Source organism: Bombus vosnesenskii, unplaced genomic scaffold (assembly GCF_011952255.1).
Source record: "Bombus vosnesenskii isolate JDL3184/JDL3185 unplaced genomic scaffold, Bvos_JDL3184-5_v1.1 scf7180000013265, whole genome shotgun sequence".
Classification (NCBI taxonomy): Eukaryota; Metazoa; Arthropoda; class Insecta; order Hymenoptera; family Apidae; genus Bombus; species Bombus vosnesenskii.
The window spans coordinates 1,492,793-1,517,887 of NW_022882925.1; the positions used below are offsets into that span (position 1 = coordinate 1,492,793).

General features: G+C 37.8%; 1 protein-coding gene across 8 annotated transcripts in view; it reads right to left on the minus strand.

Annotated features, from left to right (window-relative positions):
* The window catches only part of LOC117243392 (potassium voltage-gated channel subfamily H member 6), a 142,404-nt gene that overhangs the window by 108,206 nt on the left and 9,103 nt on the right, over positions 1-25,095 (minus strand). For all 8 annotated transcript variants that reach the window (XM_033510831.1, XM_033510838.1, XM_033510835.1 and 5 more), the window contains exon 2: positions 12,398-12,628. In XM_033510831.1, coding sequence (XP_033366722.1) covers positions 12,398-12,628 — 231 coding nt within the window. The remainder of the gene's footprint in view (positions 1-12,397; positions 12,629-25,095) is intronic.

Here is a 25,095-nt window from a genome sequence, read left to right on the forward strand (position 1 = left end):
AGAATCCTGTGGCGCTTCATCAAAGGAGGCACATGAAAAATAAAGTTACTGCGTAGAAAATTCTAATTTAAACACTACTTGTCAACTTTGTCAACTGTACGACAAGACGAGATAAAAAAATAAAAGGTACAAGAGATGGAATTTTGTTCGTGGACATCGAGGAGGAAGGTAAGCCGACATCTCGGATCACGAATCTTCTTGCTGCGCGATTTGTTCGACAAAATCGCGATACTCGACGGAATCTCGAAGGTCGTTCCGTCTTTATACATATTTTTAGACCACGCGACAACAGCAGAAGCTGCTGTCCACGTTACACGAGGAAAAAAACGAATCCGACGAACCGAAAGAAATTCTTCGATCCTCGGGACGACGAGAAAGTATACGTTTGAAATTGGAACGTGTAAATTAACTTGAACATTTTGTAACAACATAGAACAAAACATAATTTGGTTGGAGGATGAGGCAAATTTGTGGGGACTTGGATGGAAAGAAAAAATGAAACAGCCATCGATAATACATGGCGCGAGGTAGTGAAGAAATAGCCAAATGAATTTCTAAAATTGCTTCAACGTACTACCGTGCGGTCACTATAAATAAGCATCCCCTTCGGGGTGCGCCCAGCGTCCAGAAATACATCCAGTCCACTCTAATTCGGCTAATTTACACATGGCCCTTCCTGATCCAACTACTGCATGCTTGCACGATGACCTTGTGCACCATCCACCAAATTGATAATTGACGATATCGTATAGCAATACTTCCACTTGATCATGACAGTTTATGGAAAATGTTCAGGATCATCGCTTGCTTGAATTTTGGGTATGTCGTTCGGAATGTTGAAGTACGATATATCGTTAGTGTGAAAAAGTATGATATATCGTTATACGCATTTGTAGACTGTGTTTAAATATATATGATATACAAAACTATATAAAATATCCACAGTAAATTAGTTGGTCTCGTGCCTAATAGGAAAAATAAATCTCTTATTCAGATCCGATCTTTTTCCATTCACAAAAATATCAATTTGTATAAATAGCCGCGGTCTAACGATAATATACTCATAAATTCTTCGGATATCTCCTATGTTTAATGAAAATTTGATATCTCGAGTAGACCGCAAATTTTGACCTGCACACAACTGTTTCTCTAATTTAAATGCTTCAATTAATTCTAGCACTGTTAGTCATACCATTCACTCCGATAGCATTACCGACAAGTCTAATGCCAACCATTGGTAACCCCTTCAACATGATGTAACCATTAAAAACTGAACTTGTAATTATTTATAATTGAATCTGTAACTACCTGTATTTATACCCATTTAAATAGTACAATTTCAAAAAATGCTCCATATTTCCACGATTCCCTCGTTGACTGGGTCCAAGGTTCTTCCAAGTCCACGCCTCATCTAAAACCGTGATAGGCTCCAAATTGATAAGATCGATAAGAAAAATATCAATGTATCGAACTACCTACTAAATACTCCAGGCTCTGTCTATCAATTAAAACGATTGATGTATGTAATAACGTAAGACAGAAACACACTAGTTTATGAAATTATCGTACGATGAGGTCCTGGATGTCTAGTAAAACGATTGGTGGATAGTGAGGAGGTCATGATACCGCAGTGGAACGAATAGCCGAGTGGTTAATGGGTTAACGGCTCCCTCCAATTGGTCGATGACGCTGTGCCCTCGTGACGTCACCGAGTGCAATGCCCCTGTGACGTGGCAACGTGTGCTGCAGGCCAAGCAATGCACAGAAATAGCATGCGCTTTCTCTCTCTCCTTCTTCCTCGTTTATTTCTCTGTTTCCTTCTTCTACCCTCTTGGTGAGGTCCGCTCCCTTTCCGAAGTGTGCTTTCGGGCTTACGAATCGCGAAACCCCGTCGTCCGATATACTTGCCAAAAACGGCCACGTGACCAGCCCAGGAAAATGTCAAACGTCCACAAAGGAGCAACGGGAAGGGAGACGTTCACCTGGTTTACTCCGGATGACCCTAATCGCGCGCGACTATAATCCGACGGAGTTGATCGGCAAGCATGAAAGACGAACAAGAATCAGCTATTTTCGCGATGTCAAGGTACAATCGGGAACGTATCTCCATCAAGGGACAGGTCCAGCAAGGTTTCTTAAATAAGGCATTGCTGATCTTGAAGGATTACGTGGTCTAGTTTCGATGAAGACGCTTTATTCTTGGTTACAATGGTGTTTCTTATTTCAAATGAAAGAAGGCGGAGAAAATGTGGATTTTTTTCATGAAACAGAGGCACACCAACAAAAGATAAATTATAGAAAATTAGTAAGATTATTTTACGACAGGAAGATTACTAAGGATCTTTTTCATGAAATAGGGCCAGCTTAACGAACGATAAATTACAGGAAGATTACTAAATCTGGTGTAAAATTCGATTTTAAGAGAAAGGAACGAAGTTGTATATTCGAAGGTCCGTAGGATCTAATTCCGATGAATGTTGGCGAATGAAAGAAAGAAGAGTAAATGTTGACTGTTTCCATGAAGCAGAAAAATCTGAACGGAAACTTATTTATAACAAGACTGTTAAGCACCCAGTCCTTGAAACACTTAGTCTACTTTAAAATTCAAGTTTATGCGAGAAACAAGAATCGAAGTAAAATTACGCGCCTCTGGGAAGTCAAGGTTGGTTACAAAATATATCAGATTCGAAGTAAAACATTCAAGGTCCTTGAAACGCGAAACATACAATCTCGAAGGGCTATCGCGTCTATCTATCGTGAAAGGTGGACGTTTGCCCGCCGATGTTTCTTATCTTCATGATTCTTCCTATCCCTTTGAATAACAAAGATTGGATTGTATCGAACGGACTGCCGTGAATTCGACCTTTCCCTTCCACGAAAGAAACCACCCTTTTGTTGCGAGAAGAACCTGACCTTTCCGTTTCTCGTTTTCTTCGAGCAGAATCTTCTTTAACCAGATAAAACTTTTTTCTGGTTAAACATCTAACCTCGCCACCATCTTCAGAAATCTTTCTAAGTCTCGTCGAAGATCGAAAAGTTGTTCGATTTGTCTTTTCCGTAAATATTCCGCCACTGTCAGATCTTTTATCGTATAAATTGTTTCCTTCCGTCGCGTCGTCGTGTTCAGCAGTTTCGAACGCGTTTCACCGGAACGTGACAATTGGCCAGGCTTCTTCGCATTATGAAATATCGTGGAAACGCTCCCCAAATAAATAACTTTAGGGATGGTTTGACGTCACTCCCTTTGTAAAAAATTCTGGGACTAACGCCATCACCAGATATGCTTATGAATATATGGAATAGTATTTTATTGTTAGACCGTGAATATTTATGTGATTATGGGAAAGTTAAAAGTGTAAAATGTATATAATATGACAAATAAAAATATATAAAGAAATATATAAAATTTATAAAATATCCAAAGCAAAGAATTAGTTATAATGCTTAGCAAGTGAAATAAGTCTCTGTTTAGGTAGACATCTACGCGTACAAAAGTGTAAATTTACATAACATGTATTTATTTATAAGTCGAAGATAATTCTAAAATATAAAACATACCAGAACAAAAATAAGACCTCGGGACGATACGATATAATGCAAGAGGACTCAAACCAAACAATATCGATAAAACTTAAACAATATCATTAAGTTAACTCATTATCAAGTACTTTTTTTATACGTAATATATCGTAACACTCACACATCCTCTTGTCCTCTATCTCCTAGTCGTTTTCACTGAGTTCAAGAAAACTACGCGGACATTCCCAGTACACATTCAGTCACGTCCACCAGTAGTTTGAGTGGTTGTGCAGTATTGTGCACTCTTCTCTCAACCGTAGTCAAAAACACATAACTCTTTTATATATTCCTAGCACTGCGGATTCAATTACTTACAATACAATACAATCGCACGATATTCCCATTCCCGTATCATTATAAAAATAATGTAATTTTTCAGCGGTTGAAACCCAATCATTGGTAAGAAACAATTATACAAAATTCATATTCTCAGGTTGTTCGAAAAATGAAGTAATTTTCTGGCACTCGAAACTCAGTCATTCGTAACGAACTACTATTAAAAGTAAAATAATCTAGCATTTGAGACTCAATCACCAGCAATAAAAACTAGCACAAAATCTTAATATCCGCGTTTTAGTAAAAACAAAATAATCCAGTAACTACACGAATAAACAAGTTCGTAATTTTTTTAAAGTAAATATTCACTTTGAAATATTTTATACGATCGACGTGGTTAACTTCGTTTATAGAATTACTAAATCGTGCGATCATCGCTATTTCACACTTTCGTGTTCACAAAAGCAAGAAAAAAAACGAGCATCACACTATAGGAAGCGAACGACAATCGAGTTACCCGGTCAGCCGAAAATTCAGAAAACTTCTGGTAATCATAGGTGCTTCAGGTTCTCGCGATGAAAATCTACCCTCGTTCCCACAGGCTAATAGCGTTCTTAATGAGGGAACTTCGGTGCCTTGGTGCCAGAACAAGAGGGAGGGAGCGAGGAATCACGGGAGCAAGTAAAATTAACCTACAATTTCATGGGGATCCATTCTCGCTGTTCTTCCGGGCTCTCCACGTCGCAACTCATTGCTTTCTCTCGCCACTTCACGCGTATATCGTTCCAATGAAATCGGAGTTTCCACGTGTAAGACGAACAAAAGACAGAGTTTCGTTTCTCGTACAATTCTGATACTAATTCCTTCGACCAATAATATTTCCACGATTCTTCAATCGTTTCCTTTATAATCATTCACGTATATTAATTTAATAATGAATTGCTAGATAATAATCCACACTTGCACTCTTCTTATATGAAAAATTTCACTTTAGCTAAATGATATTTTATTTTATTATTGTGACATTCAATTGTTATTATTATACTTGATAGTATGTGACAGTTTGAACGTTTTAGACTTGGTAGAGTTATGAGACAGTGACATAGGTTCTCGAAAGTATATCGGAACGTTATTCACAGAATGAGAACACGCTCGGAGGGCACGATTTGGAAGAAACGTAAGAGAATCACGAACGATCGAGCACGAAGCTAATGTCCGCGCGCTGTCGTTACAGAGACTGCAAGCCCGTACCTTAGGTGGCCTCTTAGCGCCGCGGTTCCCCAGCGAAGCTTTCGAAATTCGGAGGACAGACTACGCCGACGGGACAGTCCAGTTCTGAGACGAGGCTTAACGCTTTGGCAAAGCCAACACGCTCGGAGTGTCACTGTCCTGAGTACGACGTCACGAATTTACTGTTGCATCACGTGTGTTTAGGTAACAAAGCAGAAGAATGTTGAACGAGAGTTCGAATAAAATTTTGTCCATAGGTAATATTCTTATTACATAACCGTATTAAAAGTTACAGTAGACTCATCACACGCGATATATAATTTAATAATTATTCGTTGTAAATTATACAAATAATTATACGTGCCATAAATTATACAAATTTCATCGACTACGTACTATGATGGTTTTATATTAATGTATTTGTGATTGGTAATTTTAACAAGATCGTAGGTCAAAGTCACCTCGCAACGAAAAGCGTTCATAATCTTAAAAAATATTTTTGAAATAACTCCAACTCTTTAAAGATTCTTCTTCTGGTTGTCCAAGCATATTTGCATCATTTAATAGTACTCTCGTATCACTATAAAAATTTGATGCTACGAGGATGGAATGCATAAAACCTAATAAAAAAAAATGGGGATGTGTGCCAATACCTTTCGTAGCTACAGTGAAATAAAAATACCGAGAGGAAAAACGCTGAGACGAAACGAAGGCGAAACGGTTCGAAAGGAGGGTGAAAAGGAGAGAAAAGGAGAAGCGTCGGTGATGACGTCACGTTCCGACGCTGTGTGGGCCAATGGTGCAGGGAAGGGGGAGGTTGAACGCCTTTCCGTGATGTCATTGACTACGTTGTATACCTGGTGGGGACACACGAAAAGGGGGTACGAACGATGGAAGGAGGAGGGTGGGCGTTTCAGGAACAAGAGAAGGGGTGGAACACAAGCACTGCTATTCTTAGCCGCTTCAAACACCGTCCTCACGCTCTGCACGGTTGCGTAACAACGCGAGAGAGCACTCTCGAGGAGGTTCTCGCGAAATAGCCACATCTGCTGATGGGGGCCGATCAACAACGATATCGATACTCATCCAGTCGATGATTTCTTCGGAGAGAAACCACCGGCTAACAGTCTCGTGGCAATGTTTGTTGATGTTCGATCGAAAGGAGATTAAAGCTCTTTTTAATCTGAATTGTTTTCCTCGAGAATGCCAGAATGGCGAAGAAAAACATCCTAATGGAAAGCAAAAAGATAAAAATGTCAAAGAAAAGAATTTTAGTAATAAGAGATAATTCGAAGATAATGAAGAAGTAAAATGAACATATTAGGGACAGATACTGAATAAAGAAAAAAAGAATTCTATTTTATGAAAATGACACAGGCACGTCAGAAAAGAATTTTGGTGGTAAAAACTAATGTCAGGGAAGAATTCTATTGTTGTAAAACGATCTCCAAGAAAATATTTCCATGATGAATTTGAATCTCAATCGGAACAAAGATCTTCTTCTTACAATTACGTAAAAGGTGTCCTCGAAGATCTTGGAATTTCGTGAATCTAAGGATCACAACATACCAGAAATCTTAGAATGGCTTTGAATTTCACGTAAGCTGAAGTTTAAATTTACAAACTTGTCGATATGAAAATGCGACACGATATATCGTGGACGGCTACTATATGCATTAGCGTGAGTGTAAAGTTTCCCTAGGCTGACCTTGAGTGTCCTGGCTCTACAACCTTGACGGATTCCGAGAGTATGGAAAATTAATCGATCATACGCCGACTTTGAAACTACTCTCACCGCTTGGGCTGCACGCGGGTGATTATACCTATGTTTGATTAAAGGATCCTTGATAGCTTCCTTAGCTGGTCTCGTGGAACGTGCGAGATCTTGGTCACCTAGAATTCGGTCTATAGGCTTCATCGTCCCTCAAACGCTTCCCCAATAAATTGATGAAATTTCACCCTATATTTGTATATGAATTCTCCATCTTAAAATTCAAGGAGAATTCATTCATTACATTTGAATTGTTTACTTATAAAATTCCTTCCTTCTTCAAGCGCTTTGCTAAAAAATTATATTATTTATTTGCATCGTGTTATATATATATATATATCTGTATTTGAATTATCTACTTCGAAAATTCGAAAACAAGAAAAATAGGAACACAAAACATCATATTAATTCAATACTATTTCTACCACGTGAAATTCCACTGTGGAGATATCTTCGGATTATTAATAGGACGATAGAACGTGTGACCCAATCTTAGATCATCTCTAACCCTTTCCGTCTGTAGGTTTAGTTAACTTACTCTGCTTGTACAACTTCCATTTCAAATTATTAACTCGCTAAGCGTTTATAACACGTATTATTAGTCTAAAGCCTTACAAGATTCAGTACGATGTCGTATCCCATCCTATGAAACCATCTAAAATTCCATGCTCTGAAATATCTTTTTGAACAACTTTTTAATCTTTTCTGAAGCTCTAGCAATCTCGCAACCTTTTCTAGGATCTAAGAAACGATTATTCTTTTCTTTTTTTTTTATATACGAATTGTTATGTTACTGGAACCTTCTCAAAGATAAATCCCATGATAAAACTATTTTTCCAAGGGTGGAAATTGTTCCGAGTCTCAGCCTCATAATAGTATATAATGTTCCCTCGAATAGCGCTGCTCGAGAGAAGCCTACAGAATAGCAGATTATTCCTCGCCATTGGTCTGAGATGAACAATGTCCATGGGAGTAGTTGGAACCGGAAGAGACTCCGCAGAAACGTCCACAATAGTCAGATAGTCCGGAACAAATACAGACAAAGTGACAACCATTGCACGTGCTGTATTACCCCGGACTTCCTTTATATCGAAGGAAATAATAATATCTAGACATAAATATAATTTTTAAATTGTAACTTTAAATTTTTCTAGCGAAAGTGAAATCTTTATTAAATTCCTGATTCTTGAATTATTGTTATTACCGAATTCTTGAAAGTACCTGAACATTGCCAAGTTTCTTAGCAATCTCGTAATACATTGAAATATCTCGATAAAGAAATTAACAGTAAACTAAGAAGAGAAGTGCTTGGAAACTCAGTTGTATTTCCGTGAAATTCGCTTTAGCCTTCGTTTAGTTTCTATTGGCATAAAACGCCATATGCAGTGCAAGAAGTCAGCGTCAATCGGTGTTGCTACTTGAAGCTTTAATTTAAGACTTCCCCGTGTCATGAAACCGCGTAATAAAGGTTTGACATTTCAGCCCCCGATCTCGATGGCCATTAATTTCCGCCACATCAATGAAAAGGAAACAGCTAAGGAACATCTTTAATCGGATCGAATGGAACTTCCTGGTCCCGTAACCTTTGACCTTTTCATTCACGCCATTCAGAATACAGCCTTCCAGCCCCCATAAAAAAGGCCACGGCGCCAATATATCTTCTTTCATCGTTTTTATTGCTTGTTATGAAGCACGTTTGCTGCTATTAGCATTACGTTGCAAAGAAAGATAAATATGTATGTAGTGATGGTATTAATAATTGAAAGTAATTTAAAATAACTTTCTAAAATTGCGAATGTCAATAAAATATTCATCGATTCACTGTTGTTGCGTGTTGTATAAGTAAGATCGTATCTAACAGAATGTATTAACGAATCAATACACATGTAAAGATATTTCGCAGGACAATTTACAGATAGATATAGACACAGATATAGTTGAAAATCTATTGTTTCCTCGAGAAATGACTATATTCTAACACGATCGAGAGTCTAAATACACAGCGGAAAGTACAGAGAATTGGCTCGGAACGGACAAATTCTCTCTACCAAAATGGCACGCGCAGAGTATTAATCTCAATCCCATTGAGAAATCTGTAGAGGGTTTCTAAAACAAAAGGTAAGAGACTCTTATGAGTCTCCGACATCGATTCTTCAATTACGAAAGAGAATTAAAAAGCAACAGGATGGAACTCATTCCAACTATTGTCAAAATCTGGTGCAAAGTATGCCTAAACGTATTAAAAAATCTCATTGTTAAAAACATTGCGCTAAATTGAATCAACGAATGTTTCTTGTTAAAGATAAATGAAAAAGATATTCGCAATATTAAGAAATTTTTTAAGTCATCTTCGACGATTATTCGTGTCAGCTTTATTTGTACAAAATATTTCTGTTGCGTCTGTTTGTTGTAATAAAACGATATATACAAAAGTTACAGTAATTAGCTGAATTATGTTCTTCGCTGCAACACAGTCAGAGAGATCTACATCTTTCTACATCATCATCGTTCACCTCATTACAGAGTCAAAGAGCGGCGGTCAATATAATCTTCCGTTGAGGTTGTGCAAACGAACGATTGATTTTCATAACCCGCGATCGATATTTCTGACGATCTTTCATCGAGCGAAATAAGAGAGAACAATGGGTGTTCGTTTCATGAAACGTGGAAATCCATAACGTGTAACTTGCAGATTCAGTGGAAACATGACGTACTATAATAGACCATCCAGAGGCGGCTGCAGGTGGTCGGAGTAGACTACTTTCAGCCTTTCAGCTCTTTCACGCTAGCACCTTTCTTTCGTTTTCCTTTGTGCCACGTCGTACGTAGGCTACGTGTGTATCCTATTTTCGCGTTGCTTTCTCGTTGTTGTATCGCAAAAATTCGAGACCTTTTACGTGCCAGTTCTTTGCCAGGTATCGTAGAACGATAGCTGGGATATACCATAACATATCGATGAGAAAGCACGGAATCAGGTCTATTTTCCTAAATTAGAAATATTCGCCTTACATACTTATGCAGATCTAATGACATTCCAAAAATTTGGATACAGAAGACGTGGATATTTAAATAAAAGGAGAAGAACATTTTTTTTCAAAATTGGATTCTTGGCATGGACTGAGTGATATTTCGAAATTTTAATAAAAGAACAGAATCAGCTCTATGTCTTAAATTTGACAATCTCACACAACTTTCTGCAAAGCAACCGGTATATAAAAAATAAGAGGAATAGTTCTTTTTTTATGAGATTTATAATATAAATTTAGAGATGTGTTTCACGTACAAGTTTGCTTTGGAAAGGATGACAAATCGCCATTTGAAAAATACCGTTGAAAGAAGCAGAGTCCACTTTACTAAATTGGAAAATTTTCTATGACACGACGGTTGCATAAATCTTGTCACATTGCAAGATGGAAAACAAGGAACACGGATATTTCTAATTTGAAAAAAGCAATTTTGTTTAAATGAGAATGATGCGGTTAGGTTCATAGCATACGAAAGTTCGAATCTCAAGTCCGAGGGGACCGAACCATGAGCATTCGGATGGCCTAACAGACTTCGTGCCACGACTATGATAAATTATACAGTAGTGACTATTGATCTCGCCGCGCCTAAGGTCAGACACTACGGCAAAATCGAGTTCCAGCCAACCATCCACCCGCGAATAAATTCAATTTTCCCGCTCTAAATAACGGAACGGTTCTTACAACCTGCGAAAAGGCCGGTGCTACGATTCCTGTCCAGAAAATCACGATCATCAGCCAAATATGTAAATTACTTCTTGTCGATAAAGCCGTCTAATAAAATCATTGAAAGTCTCGTTCAAAGGAGTGAGAGGCTGTCACTTAAAAACTATTGGAAATAGTCTTGTCATCAAATTATTTAAAGCTTAATTTTTTTAGAATCGTAAATGTATGTGCAAGATTCTGAAAAAGTGGTATAGTTCCTCTGCACAAAAATACCAAAGCAAACTTATCTCTTGTATTTTTCTAAAATAATTTTTTGTAGATGTTTGGTAAAGAAGTAAATTATTTCAAAATTTCAAGTTAATTATTTTAGTTATCAAACATAACGCATGAAAAAATTCCAAGTCCCTTGTAATCGATGAAAAAAAGGAAACTTCAAGTGACAAGTGTCCTTAATCATTATTTAGACGACGTAAATCGGTAGCATTTCGTGTTCGATCAGCACACATACAGTCCGAAATACATTCTAGTAAAAGGAATTATTGAACTGATAAAGTTCGCTGAAGAAATGGGTTATAAAACGTGGTATAGCATAGCGGTAATGATTGTTACGAAGTGAGTCAGTAGGGGAGGCGGTTAATAGCACTGACAACAAGAAGTTTCCAGGATTGACGCAAAGTACTTTAAAGGGAACTTTACAGCTGCTCAGCGCGAAGTTAAAGCACGCAGAACCTATCATTGAATTAATATTTCAATACCGCCAACTTTTGTGAGTCAGTATATAATTTCGAAAAATAATTTCCATCGACTATAATATTTTAGCATCTTCTAAAAAGTAACATTGAAATTCTAAGAAATACAAGAGATTAATTATACCTGAAATGAAACAGGTCAGATGTTGGATACAATGAACATATGAACTTCTCTTAGGAACTATAGCTCGCGAATTTATAAAGCTAGTTGTGCTCTCCGTTCTTCGTCAGATTTTTCACGATAGGTCAGCGCAAGTATCGATTCGTATTTCAGGTAACGAAGAATCGAGAAAATGCTAGAACGTTTCTAATAGAACACTTGGCAAAAGTACAGATCCAAGAAACAATGTCCGTAGGAAGTTAATAGGGTTTGCCAAGACGGGACTAGTCGACACACCGGATAGGAATTCAGGATGTCCGGTATCCCGTTTTCTACGAAGCTTCAACTTGAGGAAATATTGCCAGTTTGCACCTTAAGTTCCTGGCTCGCACTCCACGAAATCTTATAATGTTCACGCTCGTATTCGAGGAAGAATCCGTTACTCGTTTCCTCATTTCCTCGTATCATCGTAACATCAATATTTATAACCACTGTAACTAATAATTGCTCTACTCTTCGTCAACTATCCGAATAAAGACGTTTAATCCCACTTGTTTAACTTTCTTAATTATTAATTCAGAAAACATATACCAAGGTGAATTTCCATTCCTGACAGAGTTGAATATTGCTCAGATCGTGAAAGCTTAAATAAAAATTATTCTTTGCATTGGAATGCTCTAAAATCTGTAACGTCGAATAAATTCCAAGGCCAGTGATCAAATTATTCGCATGAATTATTTACCTTGCTGAGCTGATAAATAAAAAATGGCTTTGGTAAATAGAACGAGAAGCATTCATCCCTAGAACGAGGTCTCGTAGCGACATCAAAGGAACTAGTAAATCAGAAAGCTTTCGATTCTTTTGAGAAATGAATAAAAATTACGACAAAGTCGATATCGAGGACTGTATTATACATTCCATCGATGGAACGATGATATGCTAGAAGGTATCAATTTCCACGGTGCAATTAATTATGAACAAATTGACGAGTGGGTTGACTCACCGTCTTTCCTGTAGTAAAGGATCTCGAAATGTTTTTCGACGCCGGCGGCGAGGGCGTCGCGGAGGGCTGCGACCGCATGGGGCGACGTCATTGGCCCATGAAGGAAATCGCAGATCGCTGGCCTCTGCATCACTTCCGCCCTCGAAAACCCCGTCAGCCGGCAGAAACCGTCCGAGCAATATATTATGTGACATAGTCCCTGTTGAGCGTTGGCCACTAAAAAACTTCGATCTGCAAAGAACAAGAGAAAGACATTAATTAACAGATGCTACGAATTAATCGATGTCTGTCTGAATTCACTGGGAGCCGCCCATGAATGATTCGCTTACAAGTCAAGTTAACCAACTCTATGAATTATAACGTATATAAAAATAGCAATTGGCAGCATCCAGTGAGAATATTATTCTTTTTTAATTTAGCTCATAATATTAATTAAATAATCTTCCGAGAAGCTGAAATATAAATCATCAATTTTGATGCAGTATTAATTAATTAGATTCAAGTATATTAGACTTCGTACCATTTAGTATTATTTTTATATACCTAAGAAAATTTGATACTATAAAAATGAAACGTGTAGAGTCTGATAAAAAGAGCGCTTCCTCGAAAAATAAAGATATGTACCAATAATTTCTGTAGCTACTGTGTATTCATAGAGAAATATGATAAATAAATTACCCTTCAATTAGATAGACTTTACACAGAGGTAGTAACATTTGATGTACTTTTTTTTTGTAAACATGAACCCATTTATTCCTCAATCTAATATGTTAATAGTATTAACATCATTACAAATATAATATATGGAAACAGAAGACGAAAATATATTAATTTTGGAGTGGAATGAATACACGTGGCATCGAGATAGTTTCTTAGAAACACGTACCACGCTTTTGTGTCGAAAATATCGAATATTTGTTAAGACATGATAGTGGGAGGAATACATAGCACTTTAAAATAAATTCAGGATTGTTGGAATGGGAAAACAACGAGAGAGCCTCGGTCACAGTGAAGTTTCATCGGCTCATTAGAATGCGTGGTTGGCATGTCTTCCGAGTATGTCCGAAATTAACTTTTCTTGTTAAGAACTGAGAGAAAAGATAGACAGGCTAACGGGAACGAATGATTCTGAATATATGTACACGTATTTATAGGTCGCCGATTCTTCAAAATTAAGAGGCACAGTAGGAGGGAATCGCGTAGGAGAACGTCGGAAAATTCAGGGATTTTCGTTGAAAGGAAACCATAAACATGTAAGAACGGAACGAAGTAAGTTATTATCATGGGTGTTTTCGAAATGCGTCGCGATTTTACGTTTTAATCGTAGGGAGTTTAGTAAAAGTCTTATAGAAAGAAAAATAGCCTTTTCGAAGACATAGGTTCTTTATATTATTCTTCTCCTATTTGATCGATGAACACGTTAATTGTCACTAGAATTACATACGTATATCTTAGTATACAAATATACTACACGATAGCATTTAATTTTTACGAAATACTATATTGTATTTCCTCATTTGTCCTCCGACGATGTTATTTAAGTCATTCACATAGTTGACAGCTTTTTTAGTCCTTGAAATTTATCTTATTTCGATCATTCTAAAAAAATTTTGTAAAAAGTCATAATCGAGTCACTGTGTAGTTCAGGAACTTCTAGAATCATAAAATTAAAAATGAATTAAAGTAAGAGGATTATTGAATGCTTCTCGTAGCATTTTACTGTACCTATTACTGTGTTACCTACAATTTCTGATAACCTCGCGTAATTTTGCCGCGTTATTTCATTATTTAATCCTCGATGGCTTAATAAAGAGACAGCAGTTCGAATAGAATTTGCAAAGCAGGGCAAGAAAAGAGCAATAGGAGTATACAGATCGATACGACGTGCAATGTGCAGTCGGTTTTTTGTTCACGAAGTAACGTCCGCGCTTTATTCCCCGTCGACGTCCCTGATTGTTTCGCATCCCTTAACATTCCGTCGATCCAAAGTATTTACAAGCGGTGTACGTTATTCGAAACAATCGAAGTACAGGCTTTTGGCGATCGCGCACGATATCCGTGCATGGAAACGGAAACAAATTTGACGAGAACCATTAAAGAAGTAAATTTACCAAATGTTTTCAACCCTTGGATGTTCAACGAACTGGAGACTCGCGCAAAGAGAGAGGAAGAGACTGCCGCTCTATCGAGCGGTAGCACCTTTCAAGCTTATTTTCCTAAAAATAAGTATCGATTCATAGTACATCTCGGTAAACTATAGTGATTCCCACGACTCCAATGAACATTAAAATCTTCGTGTAAAAATTGAAGAACAATTTCATCTCTTTAGATGTAAATATTAGACGATACGATCAACTGGATGTTTAAAAATTTAACGTTGATAAAAATATTTTAATCGCTCGTTATTATTTTTGTCAACGATTGTAATAGATTCTTGAACATTCTTTGTGAACGATATGTATATATTTTTTGATAAATCGTATTGCAGACGAAAGATGTGAAAGCGAGCGTGAGTGGCCGCAAGTGCCAGATTTAGCATTGCACGTGCAAATTTACCCGAGAAGAGCCCCTTTGAGGTATACTCGAAAAACGTCCAAAAAGTGTGGCTGAGTTAGAAACGAGGCGAATTAACCGAGGCTTACGACATCCGCAGCAGACAAACTTAATGGTTGGTACGAAAATATTTTATGGTGTACACTCTAAGACTGATGCCGGATTTAGGACGAAGGTCGCAATGGGTACATGCAGCTTCGCAATTTCGCAACTTCAGAATTCCTGTCTGTGTGTGTTCTTTTGATCTGTACTCCGTTTGTTCCATTATAGCTGGTTATTAAATCGAAGACGCCGAGGAAGATGTTCACGCTTAACCGTTGCAGCGGAATGAGATGAAAGTTAATTCGCCGAAGTTTTGAGGTACGTTAATAAAAAATGAGAACTCGAACTTGCAATTTATAATAATAGAAGATGTCGACCATATTGACATTTATTTGAGAAAGCAAATCGATCAATATCAGATTTTCTCAATTTCTCAATTTTATTGCTTAAGTACACGATTAATACTAAATTCTGAGAAAGCAGCAGCTTGCTTCTATGAGTTCGGGTTAGATATTTTTTATACGAAACTTCCGTTGTTCTCTTTAATAGATCGATTCCTCGGAACATTCTGTCCAACAATGCGTACAGGTGCAATGTCAACAAAATCAATAATTCGTGATATATTGCAGATTTTTATACGAAGCATCTCACTTTTTAATTTAAATTATCTCACGAATTGTTGATCTCTTTAAATATCGTAATACGTGAATACTTTTTGACGCAGAATGTTCCAAAGAATCTAAACGCGCAGAAAGAAATACATGATACAGTTCCATTTTAAAAAACGATTTTAACCATAACAATAACACGTCCTCTACAAATCCTACAAAAGAACTAATCTCGCCAACTTTCATTTGAAACGTCGTTTCTTCAAACTATTACGCGTCCCACCCTATGTATTATACATCCTGATAAACAACAATGATTCGCGTAATCCCAATAAACACAAATAAATTTGTCTTATAAGGATGAAAAAGGAGACAGAAAATTCCACAGCGAAAATAAGGGGGACGGAGTTGAATTTAGGGTGTAGCAACCCCTCACGGTACAATAGCGGTTCCTAACGATGGTCGAAATTCCCCGTGGCGGGGTAGATTCGAGGGCGCGCGAATTCGAAGGCGACGATTTTCAAGTGCGTCGCAAGAGTACCAGACGTCGTACCAGAATCCAAGAGAAATGTCAGCCTCGAGAACGGTCGAATTGCACCGCGTGCCACGGCTACCATCGGTTCACCCTCGTCTCGTCCCCGTTCGATGCTTAAGCATTCTGCGAAGGACAGTCGCGTTTAATGAAGGAAAATTGAAAATGCGCAGGAACGCGCGGCCCGTGGCATTGTTGACCAACGCCAGGGGGAACGTGCTGGATGAAATTATCACGAATATTACGTGACCATCGACAGCCTGTTTAAACATCGACGGGCGAAATCATCGGTTCCGGATGCAACGCGGCGCACGTGATCCAACGTCGGCTTATGAATCGAATCGCGTTGACGCACGTGCAATGGATAAATGCCGTGATATTTAGGAGCAAATGGCTCGTAGAATCGGACAGGCGGATCAAAAGGTAGAGAAAACTTGTGAAATCGATAGATACAAGTTGGAGCAAACGACGGGTATGTTTGAATGTTTCGGACAGAGGGATAAAATGTCACGAGAAATTGAGTGGAAGAATCGAAGGAGAATATTTCGGCTGGGATAAACATTTCTTGTGATAATGCTATTTTAGGTATTAAACGGTTGGGGAGCGATGTATATTTTCTATTGCAGTTATTTGTTTAATAGTGGAGAATTTAAAGTAGGAAATTAAGTGGACTACCAAAGGGCTACCAAAAATGAGAAAGATCTTTGTAATATCGCTTTCATTAGTATCAATGACCTGAATATCGAAAATATGAAAAATTTGCCATATTTACAAGTGTTATTTTATTTGTTTAACGTGTAGCTCGGGATTTAAAGCGAGCGCGTACGGTTTAAAGAGAACATGTATGATATAAAACGCGCGTTAAATTTTGCAGTTTCCCGCAGCGAAACAACCGCGTATTTTGTAACGCGAAGCAAGATTAAAACTCTGGTTCCATGGTGTCAAAGAAATGATTTAAACTATCCCGTTAACATGCAAATTCATCCGTTTCATTTTCATTTTCTCGTACAGCCTCCGCTACTACCGTTCCTCAGGTATTAATTTCGTAGCACGATAATTCGACTAAAGTGCTAGCAATTATGAAAACTCGCGTAAGAATTGACTATCTAAGAGAGCAGCGAATAAAAGCTGTTTTACTATTACTTGTTAATTAATAGCGTGGCTTAAAGCGTCCTTCGTCTGTCATTAAATATTTGTCACGAATGATGCTGATTCGATGGATAAACGTAACAATGTTTATAAATGTCTTTGCATTCGATTATCTGACTTCCAATTCATTTATCGTATCAGAAAATCTCGTTAATTTCCGCACGAGATAATTTCATCGAAATGTTTAACAAACATATTCGTAGAAATAATTAGAACGTTAACACAACAATATTTGCAGTTTTCTTGTACTAGAGAATCAATATCGTTTCGTTCTGTGATTCTGATTGATCGATAGTAATTACTGGCTAATAGTGAGCGGTGTTGGAAGTGGCAGCTTCGCGTACAGTAGTTTAACCATGATTAATACTCCTTTTCACTATACCGCCCGCAATCAGACTAGCAACAAAGCATAGCTCGACCACAAAGATTAATCGTCGATCATTTTTTGGTGCTTTTATATTTGTTAGGAAATCAAGGCAAAAATCAATCAATGGCAATCGAGAGAGAGAATTTTTTTCCATTTTTGACGTTGCACGATCATCGTAACAATCAGTATTCTGGTCTTCTATCTGGTCTATCTATCTCCTGTCTAATATTCCGATGCAATGATCGAGCTTTCGAATTTTTTAATTCTAAACGTTTAAAAGTTTCGAATTTTGCAAGTTTGAAACTTTGGAATTTTCAAATTTCCAAACTTTGAAACTTTAGAGCTTTTGAACTTTTGGATCTTAGGGGAACTCTAGAAGTCTAGAATTTTTAGATCTTTCAGTTTTCAAATCCTTCGGTAGCCGAAGATTCTCGAATTTCACAACTGTACGATATTAAAATAGTCAAATTCCACAAATTGTATTCATTAATTCTCGGTTTGTGGAAACAGTAACGAGGATTCACGATCATTTTCCGTGGGTTTGCGCTTCCGGTGACTCTCAGGGCTATCCGGGAATGTATCACGACACGATCAAAGGAATTTTCAAACGGAATCGTTTTAGAAGGCTGTACAATCTGACCGCGCGATTAGGCGGCGTGAAACCCTACGAGAAAACAAGTGCGAATCGTGGATAGACTAGGGACAAACGAGACGCGTGGGTTCTTTTTACGAATCTCATTCGCTGTGGCGAGTTTATCGGCCGAACTAGAAATAGATTTTGCCGAGTTCGCATCTGAGACAGGCTCGCAGGGCTGGGCCCTTTGCCAAGGATGTCACTTAGCCGCGAGAACTACTTTGCTATCCGTTTGTTCCAAAATACTGACCGCCTCGGCTCTCTTATCTTTTCGAGTCGCTAAACTGATCACGGCCCTCAATTTCTTCTGTTCCATGAGCATAGATATACATCCGTTTTCAAGAACCGAGAACAAATGCTTGCGATCGTTTGTAAGATAAAGTTCGTAGAGTAAGTGATAAGTGAAAGTGTTAATCGAGCGTTTCTGAAAATGGTATAGTTACGGGGTATTCCACAATTTACAAATAAAAAAGACGAACCTAAATTGGAGAAGATTTGGAAGAGATACTTATCGATGAGCTTGTAGAATATTTCTAACGAATCGATTCTTAAGTCTTCCGCTGTAATGTAAACTAGAAAACTTAAATCTGAAAAAAGTGTTAAACGAATACGTTTGGATTAAAGACTATTTGTTTTACGAAGAGAAAGTAACAGTGGAAAATTATGAATTTTTATGAAAGGGCGCAATTATGGTGAATGTTGAAAGTATGCCAAAATCGAACGTGAAACATCGATTCGCAATCGTTCATCTGCGATTTACATCTATAAAGAATTAATGTTAATTAATGTGAATTAATGTTAATTAATGTTAGAAAAGTCTCAAAAGAATATCATCGTGCAGATATCTTAAAATTTCCTTTCGATCTTCCCTATTGAAGTTATAGCGCGAAGCATAGATGCGATTTTCTCAAAAGAATGTTCTTAAGGAACGCTATCTTAATTTCTAGCGAAATTTCTATAAAATCGGAGAGCAGAAACTGGCACCGTGTACCAATTCTATCGTAACAAACGACATTTCACGTTTACATAGCCACTCGGTCGGTTATAAATATACGGAATTGGAACTTACTGCGAGTTTTGTTTCCGCCACGACAATACGAGGATTTAGAGTTGCGGTAAACGCCATATGACGCATGTTAAATTATCCAATCTGACAACTATAAATCAATGTTTCGTATTTATGGATAGAAAAGCAGCGTTATTCTTATCTCCATGGGGTCGCCTTTAATGTCCCTCCACGTTACACGTAGTTACATTATTTATTATTAAATCGATTATTATTTATCGCCCTTTTAAACGCGTTACTTCCTTTTAACAAATTAATACGTTTCAATCGAGATATACTACTTGAAGTATCGCAACAATTTATCGTTGAATGTTCTTTTTATGCAGTCTAACATGTGCGTAGTGATCCATGAAAATATTTGAATATTTATCACCGATAATCTTTTATGAATTTTATTAACAAAAATTTACAACTTCATATCTCGGTTGTTTACGAAAAAGAAGCATAACGTGCAATTTCTCTATAAAACATTTTTTCCCTTTATAAAACGCATACCTTACGAGGTGAACAAGTTATGTGAATCATTCTGTACAATTGTAATATCCATAACTCACCACAGTACACAATACAAAATGTAATGAATTGCTATGCATTTTAGAATTCCTTTTAAATTTTACCAATATACAACCACGGTACTTTATATCACAGGAAACTCGTAACAAAATTCCAGAATATCTCATACAAACCACACAAAGCATTCAGAAAGGGTTAAGGTTAAGTAATCCATTCCGGCACTTTCACGAATCGCTATGCATCAGCGAAAGTCGGCGAAGAACTGGAGAAAACACGCAGCTTTCTTCGGTAGCGATACGTAACAAGCTAACAAAGCAAACTTCCAAGAGGTTCCACGATCGCCCCCGTTGATCGTCTGTTAACTCGTGGCTGCATTCAACAGAACGGATTACAGTTTGCGTATGGTCGATCCACGGCATCGATACACTCCGCGATGATTCTCGATTTATCTCACTGAACCGTCCTTGAACGATAAAGCCGAGTCGGCCGATTCGTCTTATAGCCGAAAACCCGAAAATACGATGTAGTCACGCTAGCCCACAAGCAAATGTTGTGACAAGCTGGAGCGACCTTGTCGTCGCGTTAAAGTTAAATCCGCTCACGCGGTTCGATTTAAACATCCTATATATAAACATAGAACTGGCCCGTGATCCGTCTGTGACCCAGGTCGAACAGGTTTTCTCTTCGGCCACAACAGAGCGCGGAGGATAAGAAAAAGGAAAGCGAAAAAAGGCGGAAGAACGCCACCAACCTGTCGATATTGTGCTAGAACCAGGGAAGTTGAATTACAACGTCGTTGGAGCAAGGTTGACGTGTTTGTAGTTCCAGGCTAATTTTGAGAGTGTGTATATCTCAACCTGATCCCTCTGAGATTTTTATTTAAAGCTTTCTTCGCGTTTCCCAACCTGGTTTCGATCTTTCTGTGCTCAAAAGTGTTTTAATGAAAATTGCGTTTGCAAAATAAGGTCGAAGCGTGTGAGAATGACGAAAGTTTGGAAACGAACCCTTGCAACGTTAATTTACTAATTAATAATGTTAGTAGGCTGTACGTAAATATTTATGCAGACTGTTTACAGACGCATCAACCACTGTTTTCGTTTATTAATGACTCGTCGTCGGTAGAGCTTACAGGTTGAATTTTATAATTGTAACAATCCTAAAGTCTGATTAAAATGTATATTAATACCGGTAATTATTAACGTTAGTTCAATTATGTAAAACGTCCTTGCTCCCAATTCGTTATAAATCTTTTCGTTACGTTGAATTTACATTGAGCTTTATGATTTTATAACGTTTCGCCAAAATGTTACAAATGCTACAAGCTGGTAACTTGTCAAATTTCACCAGTAATTTTATCTCACTCGTATGAAACGACTGTCTCCTTAACTTGTTGTAAATCTTTTCAAGCTGAAATATGTCTCAATGGTTTTTGCGGCGAGAAACAAGGTGGAAGGAAGCTTGTAAGAGCGATGGGGCCTTAAATATACGATTGCCTACAGAACAAATATCGCACGACCAAGCGGAAAATCTGCGTCGATATTTTGTTTACGTTAGCCAGGGCGCGCGTAACGCATGGGTATACACCGCTTGGAAATCAGGAAAGTGGAACGAGTCATTGAATTATGAGATTGGAATCGTCGTCGAGGAAGTGAATGGGGATTTGGTAACTTTCCTCCCGCGCTGCTTTCTTCTTTGCTCTCGTGGCCCTCCTGGCGACGTTAGTCATCGTTTCTGCACGGTTTCTTTAAACCGATGTCCACCGGGGATTCCGGTGAAGTATGCAGCAGGCCTTCCGTGCCAAGAACGCACTTGCGCCTCGTGTCGCCGAAGAAAATAGAAGTTCCGCGAAAGAACGACAATCTAAGATTTTGCAGCTCGTAACTCAACGCATTGGAATATTTCGAGGGACTGCGTCATGGTGGATGAAACCTACAGCTGCTCTCGAAACCATCAATCTTATTAAGGGCATAGGATGAAGAGATCTAGCAAGTCCAAAAATGGTCGAGTTTGATTCCTTAAGGGGTAGGTCATCAAAATTTATCTATTCAATGTTATCGTGTAGGTATACAAATATCGATTATAAGATTAACGCGAAGAAAAGACAGATTGCATGTACACATGAAAACTAAGGAAACGAAATAAGAAATTCTTATATTGGAATGTGCAAGGAAATACTATAAAAAGAAGGAATATCTACGTTTGATAAGCAACAACACAGTGCTACGTTGCATGTTTTTCAAGTATCAAGAATCAACGTTGGGCCAGTACAACGTTTCATTTGCAATCTCTTTCTCGGATAATTTAAATCGCGAACTCTTGTGTGCGTTTCCTAACATCGTAGTTATTAAAAAGAATTTCAAATAATTTTTGTTCTAAACTATAGAAATTTTGCAATTTGTTGCAAGCTTCTATAAAGTATCTATTATTCTGAAACAACTTTTATGCCTCGATAAAACAATATCTAAATCACTATACCCACGTTTAACGATAATATTGCATACACCAATTTTTGCGAGTTATTTCGCTGCTCGCAGTAATCGTTTAAAAGTTTAACCGGCGTGGCTGATGAATATTTCGAGTCCGAAGGAAAATTAGATTGGTATCTCGTTTCTAGGATAACACGCGGATTATACACGGAAGATAGATTTCCATACCTTGAAAATAGGATTAGATTTTGGTGGAAATTATTGAATTCTCAGGCTCCTCGATACTGGGGCGTAATCGTATGAAGGTCTCTGGGAAATTTCAAGCTCGATCATGGTTTATTTTCATCGCGTGGATTCGCGCTATCGAATTCGAAGGTATTATTCTTCGATGGCAAATTCTCGCATTAAGAAAAGCAATCATATCGGCGATTGTTGAATGATATCCTGTATGAAATCACGGTCTACGTTTAATTTTGGTTAAAACGACGCGATTAAACGGCTATTTGAACGCGACGTTGCAGATACACCGACGAGTGAGTCGTGAAAATGAAGGGAGATATCTTCAAAGAACCCGCGAATCGACTGCACAGCATCGAGCAAATGAAAAACAATAAACCGCACAGCTGGACGCTCAAAGAACTCCCTAGGGGCGAAAATTGCGCGTCGCTTGCACTAGCCGTGGTAATTATTTCCATAAGCGTTCTAGAAAGGCTTGCACTGAAAATACAACACACCGACTGACTAAACTGACATCTCCTTCTTCTTCGTCTTCCTTTTAGCCTCTTTAAATCGGAAGAATAATATGAAAGCTGTCTTAAGACCCTTATAAGCCTAAGAAAAGCAGGAGATATCTTAAGAAAATCTTTATAAAGCTACGAAAGAATCAGCGGAATTTAACGTAGATAGAATTCAGGAAATCGTTAAGATCGTCACCGTAAGCGTGCTAAAAAGACTTGTACAAGAAGTTACGAAACAACAATTGGTTATAGTTATACCTGTTTCTTCTTTCTCTTTTCTAAATTACAGGGACGATATGGAGGATGTTTTAAGAAGATTTTCATAAAACTGTAAAATCATTCGGTAAACCGTTAAAATTATTTTCACAGACATTGGAGAATCGCTTGAACTGAAAATTACAAGACACGTCAATTGGTCAAACCAATCTCTTCTCTTTGTTTTCGTAATGGGAAAGATAATACGAAAGGCGTTTTAAGACAAAGCTCACAAGCCTATTAATAGAATGCGCCATTGAGCAAGTGTTAACGATCTGTCGCGAAAAAGTAACCCAGACGACGCGAATATTCCAAGAGCTATAAACAATTTTCCGAGTAACGTAGGAATGTGCGAAACGATCCCCTTCCAGCGAAATATCACACGTATTTATAACACTAATTTGAATGGTGCCTAGGCCAGTACTCAATTTCGAAAGATATTTCAGCGACACATGTGGTCTACGTTAAATCACAGATGCCACGCGTCGTAGACGCGTGTTTTGCACGCGACACGAACGAATTAAGATTTCCGCGAAAATTCCAGGACCATTCGATTGGTGTTCGATTCATATACGATTCGATCAACATCGACGATGAAAAATAACCTCCTCAGATACGTGGCATCGCATCAATTTCTAGGAATCGTCTCGCGAACGAATCGGAACGTGTTACAGATCGAAAATTCGCGAATCGTGGCGACGAGAAGAAACATGGCAATGCTAATGATCTCTGCTTTTCTTCCCACGAAACATCCTGAGAAACAAATAATCCATCCATCACGTAGTAATACGTCATTATTTGGTTCTCACGAAGAGCCAAGAACTCGTCCAAGAATCTCATACGTTTTAACGCTTTCCATAGATAACTTTTATGTGTATATTCTACGTGTCGTATAAAACATTTTGAAATCTCATTGCCACTTTAACGAGACACGATTATTACGATCATATTGGCAATATTTGGGACCAGTTTGAAGAACTTAGTACGCAAATGGGTTAACTGGGAACAGTGTTCGAGTTTATTTTCACTTCTTTCACGAGTATCGCGTCGTCTCGCAATTGCAAATGGAATTGTTCGTAGCGTTCGAATCGTGTGTCGAGGTATTCGTTCCCAAGCAAATGACAATCAACTCAACTCAAAAAGGTATCGAGGTTGAGACGATGACTTTTCTATTAGGAAAACTACGCTAGGCAATCCTTATGCGCATACATATATAATTCACGCGAATGGAAATAGCTTTCGTGCGTATTTTGAGTTCATGTTTGTGAATGATTAATACACTCGTGCCACCTAATATGATATTACTATAATATAGCCAATTGTTATATATTATGCATCATATATTGTTATTTATTATTATACATTATCCTATATATTATCTATTAATGAATCATCTATCATTAAAGAATCGAGAGATGCAATAACAGTTATTCGATTTCTTTATGACATTTCATGTTCCATTTCCAATCTATTTGAAACATGTACACATGCTCTGCGCTAATTATGAAAAACATATTAAATTATAGCTCTGTATCACCAAGTATGAAAATTATTTATCTAAATATCAAAATAGTAATTAGTATGAATTTACGAGACAATATTTTCGACATTTAACTAAAATTGATGAAATTTTCTTGAACATTTATTGGGTCCGCTTTCTGATTCACCTTCGTTTTATTTTCGACGATGGCTTCTGATTACGGGATCCTCCGTGATGTCGTGAAACTTCCGGTTTGCCGCTCTAACTCTCTAAGAAAGAATTTTAAGTGATCCGTCTTATGAAAATATTTACTCGGAAACCACGGGCTTAATTAGC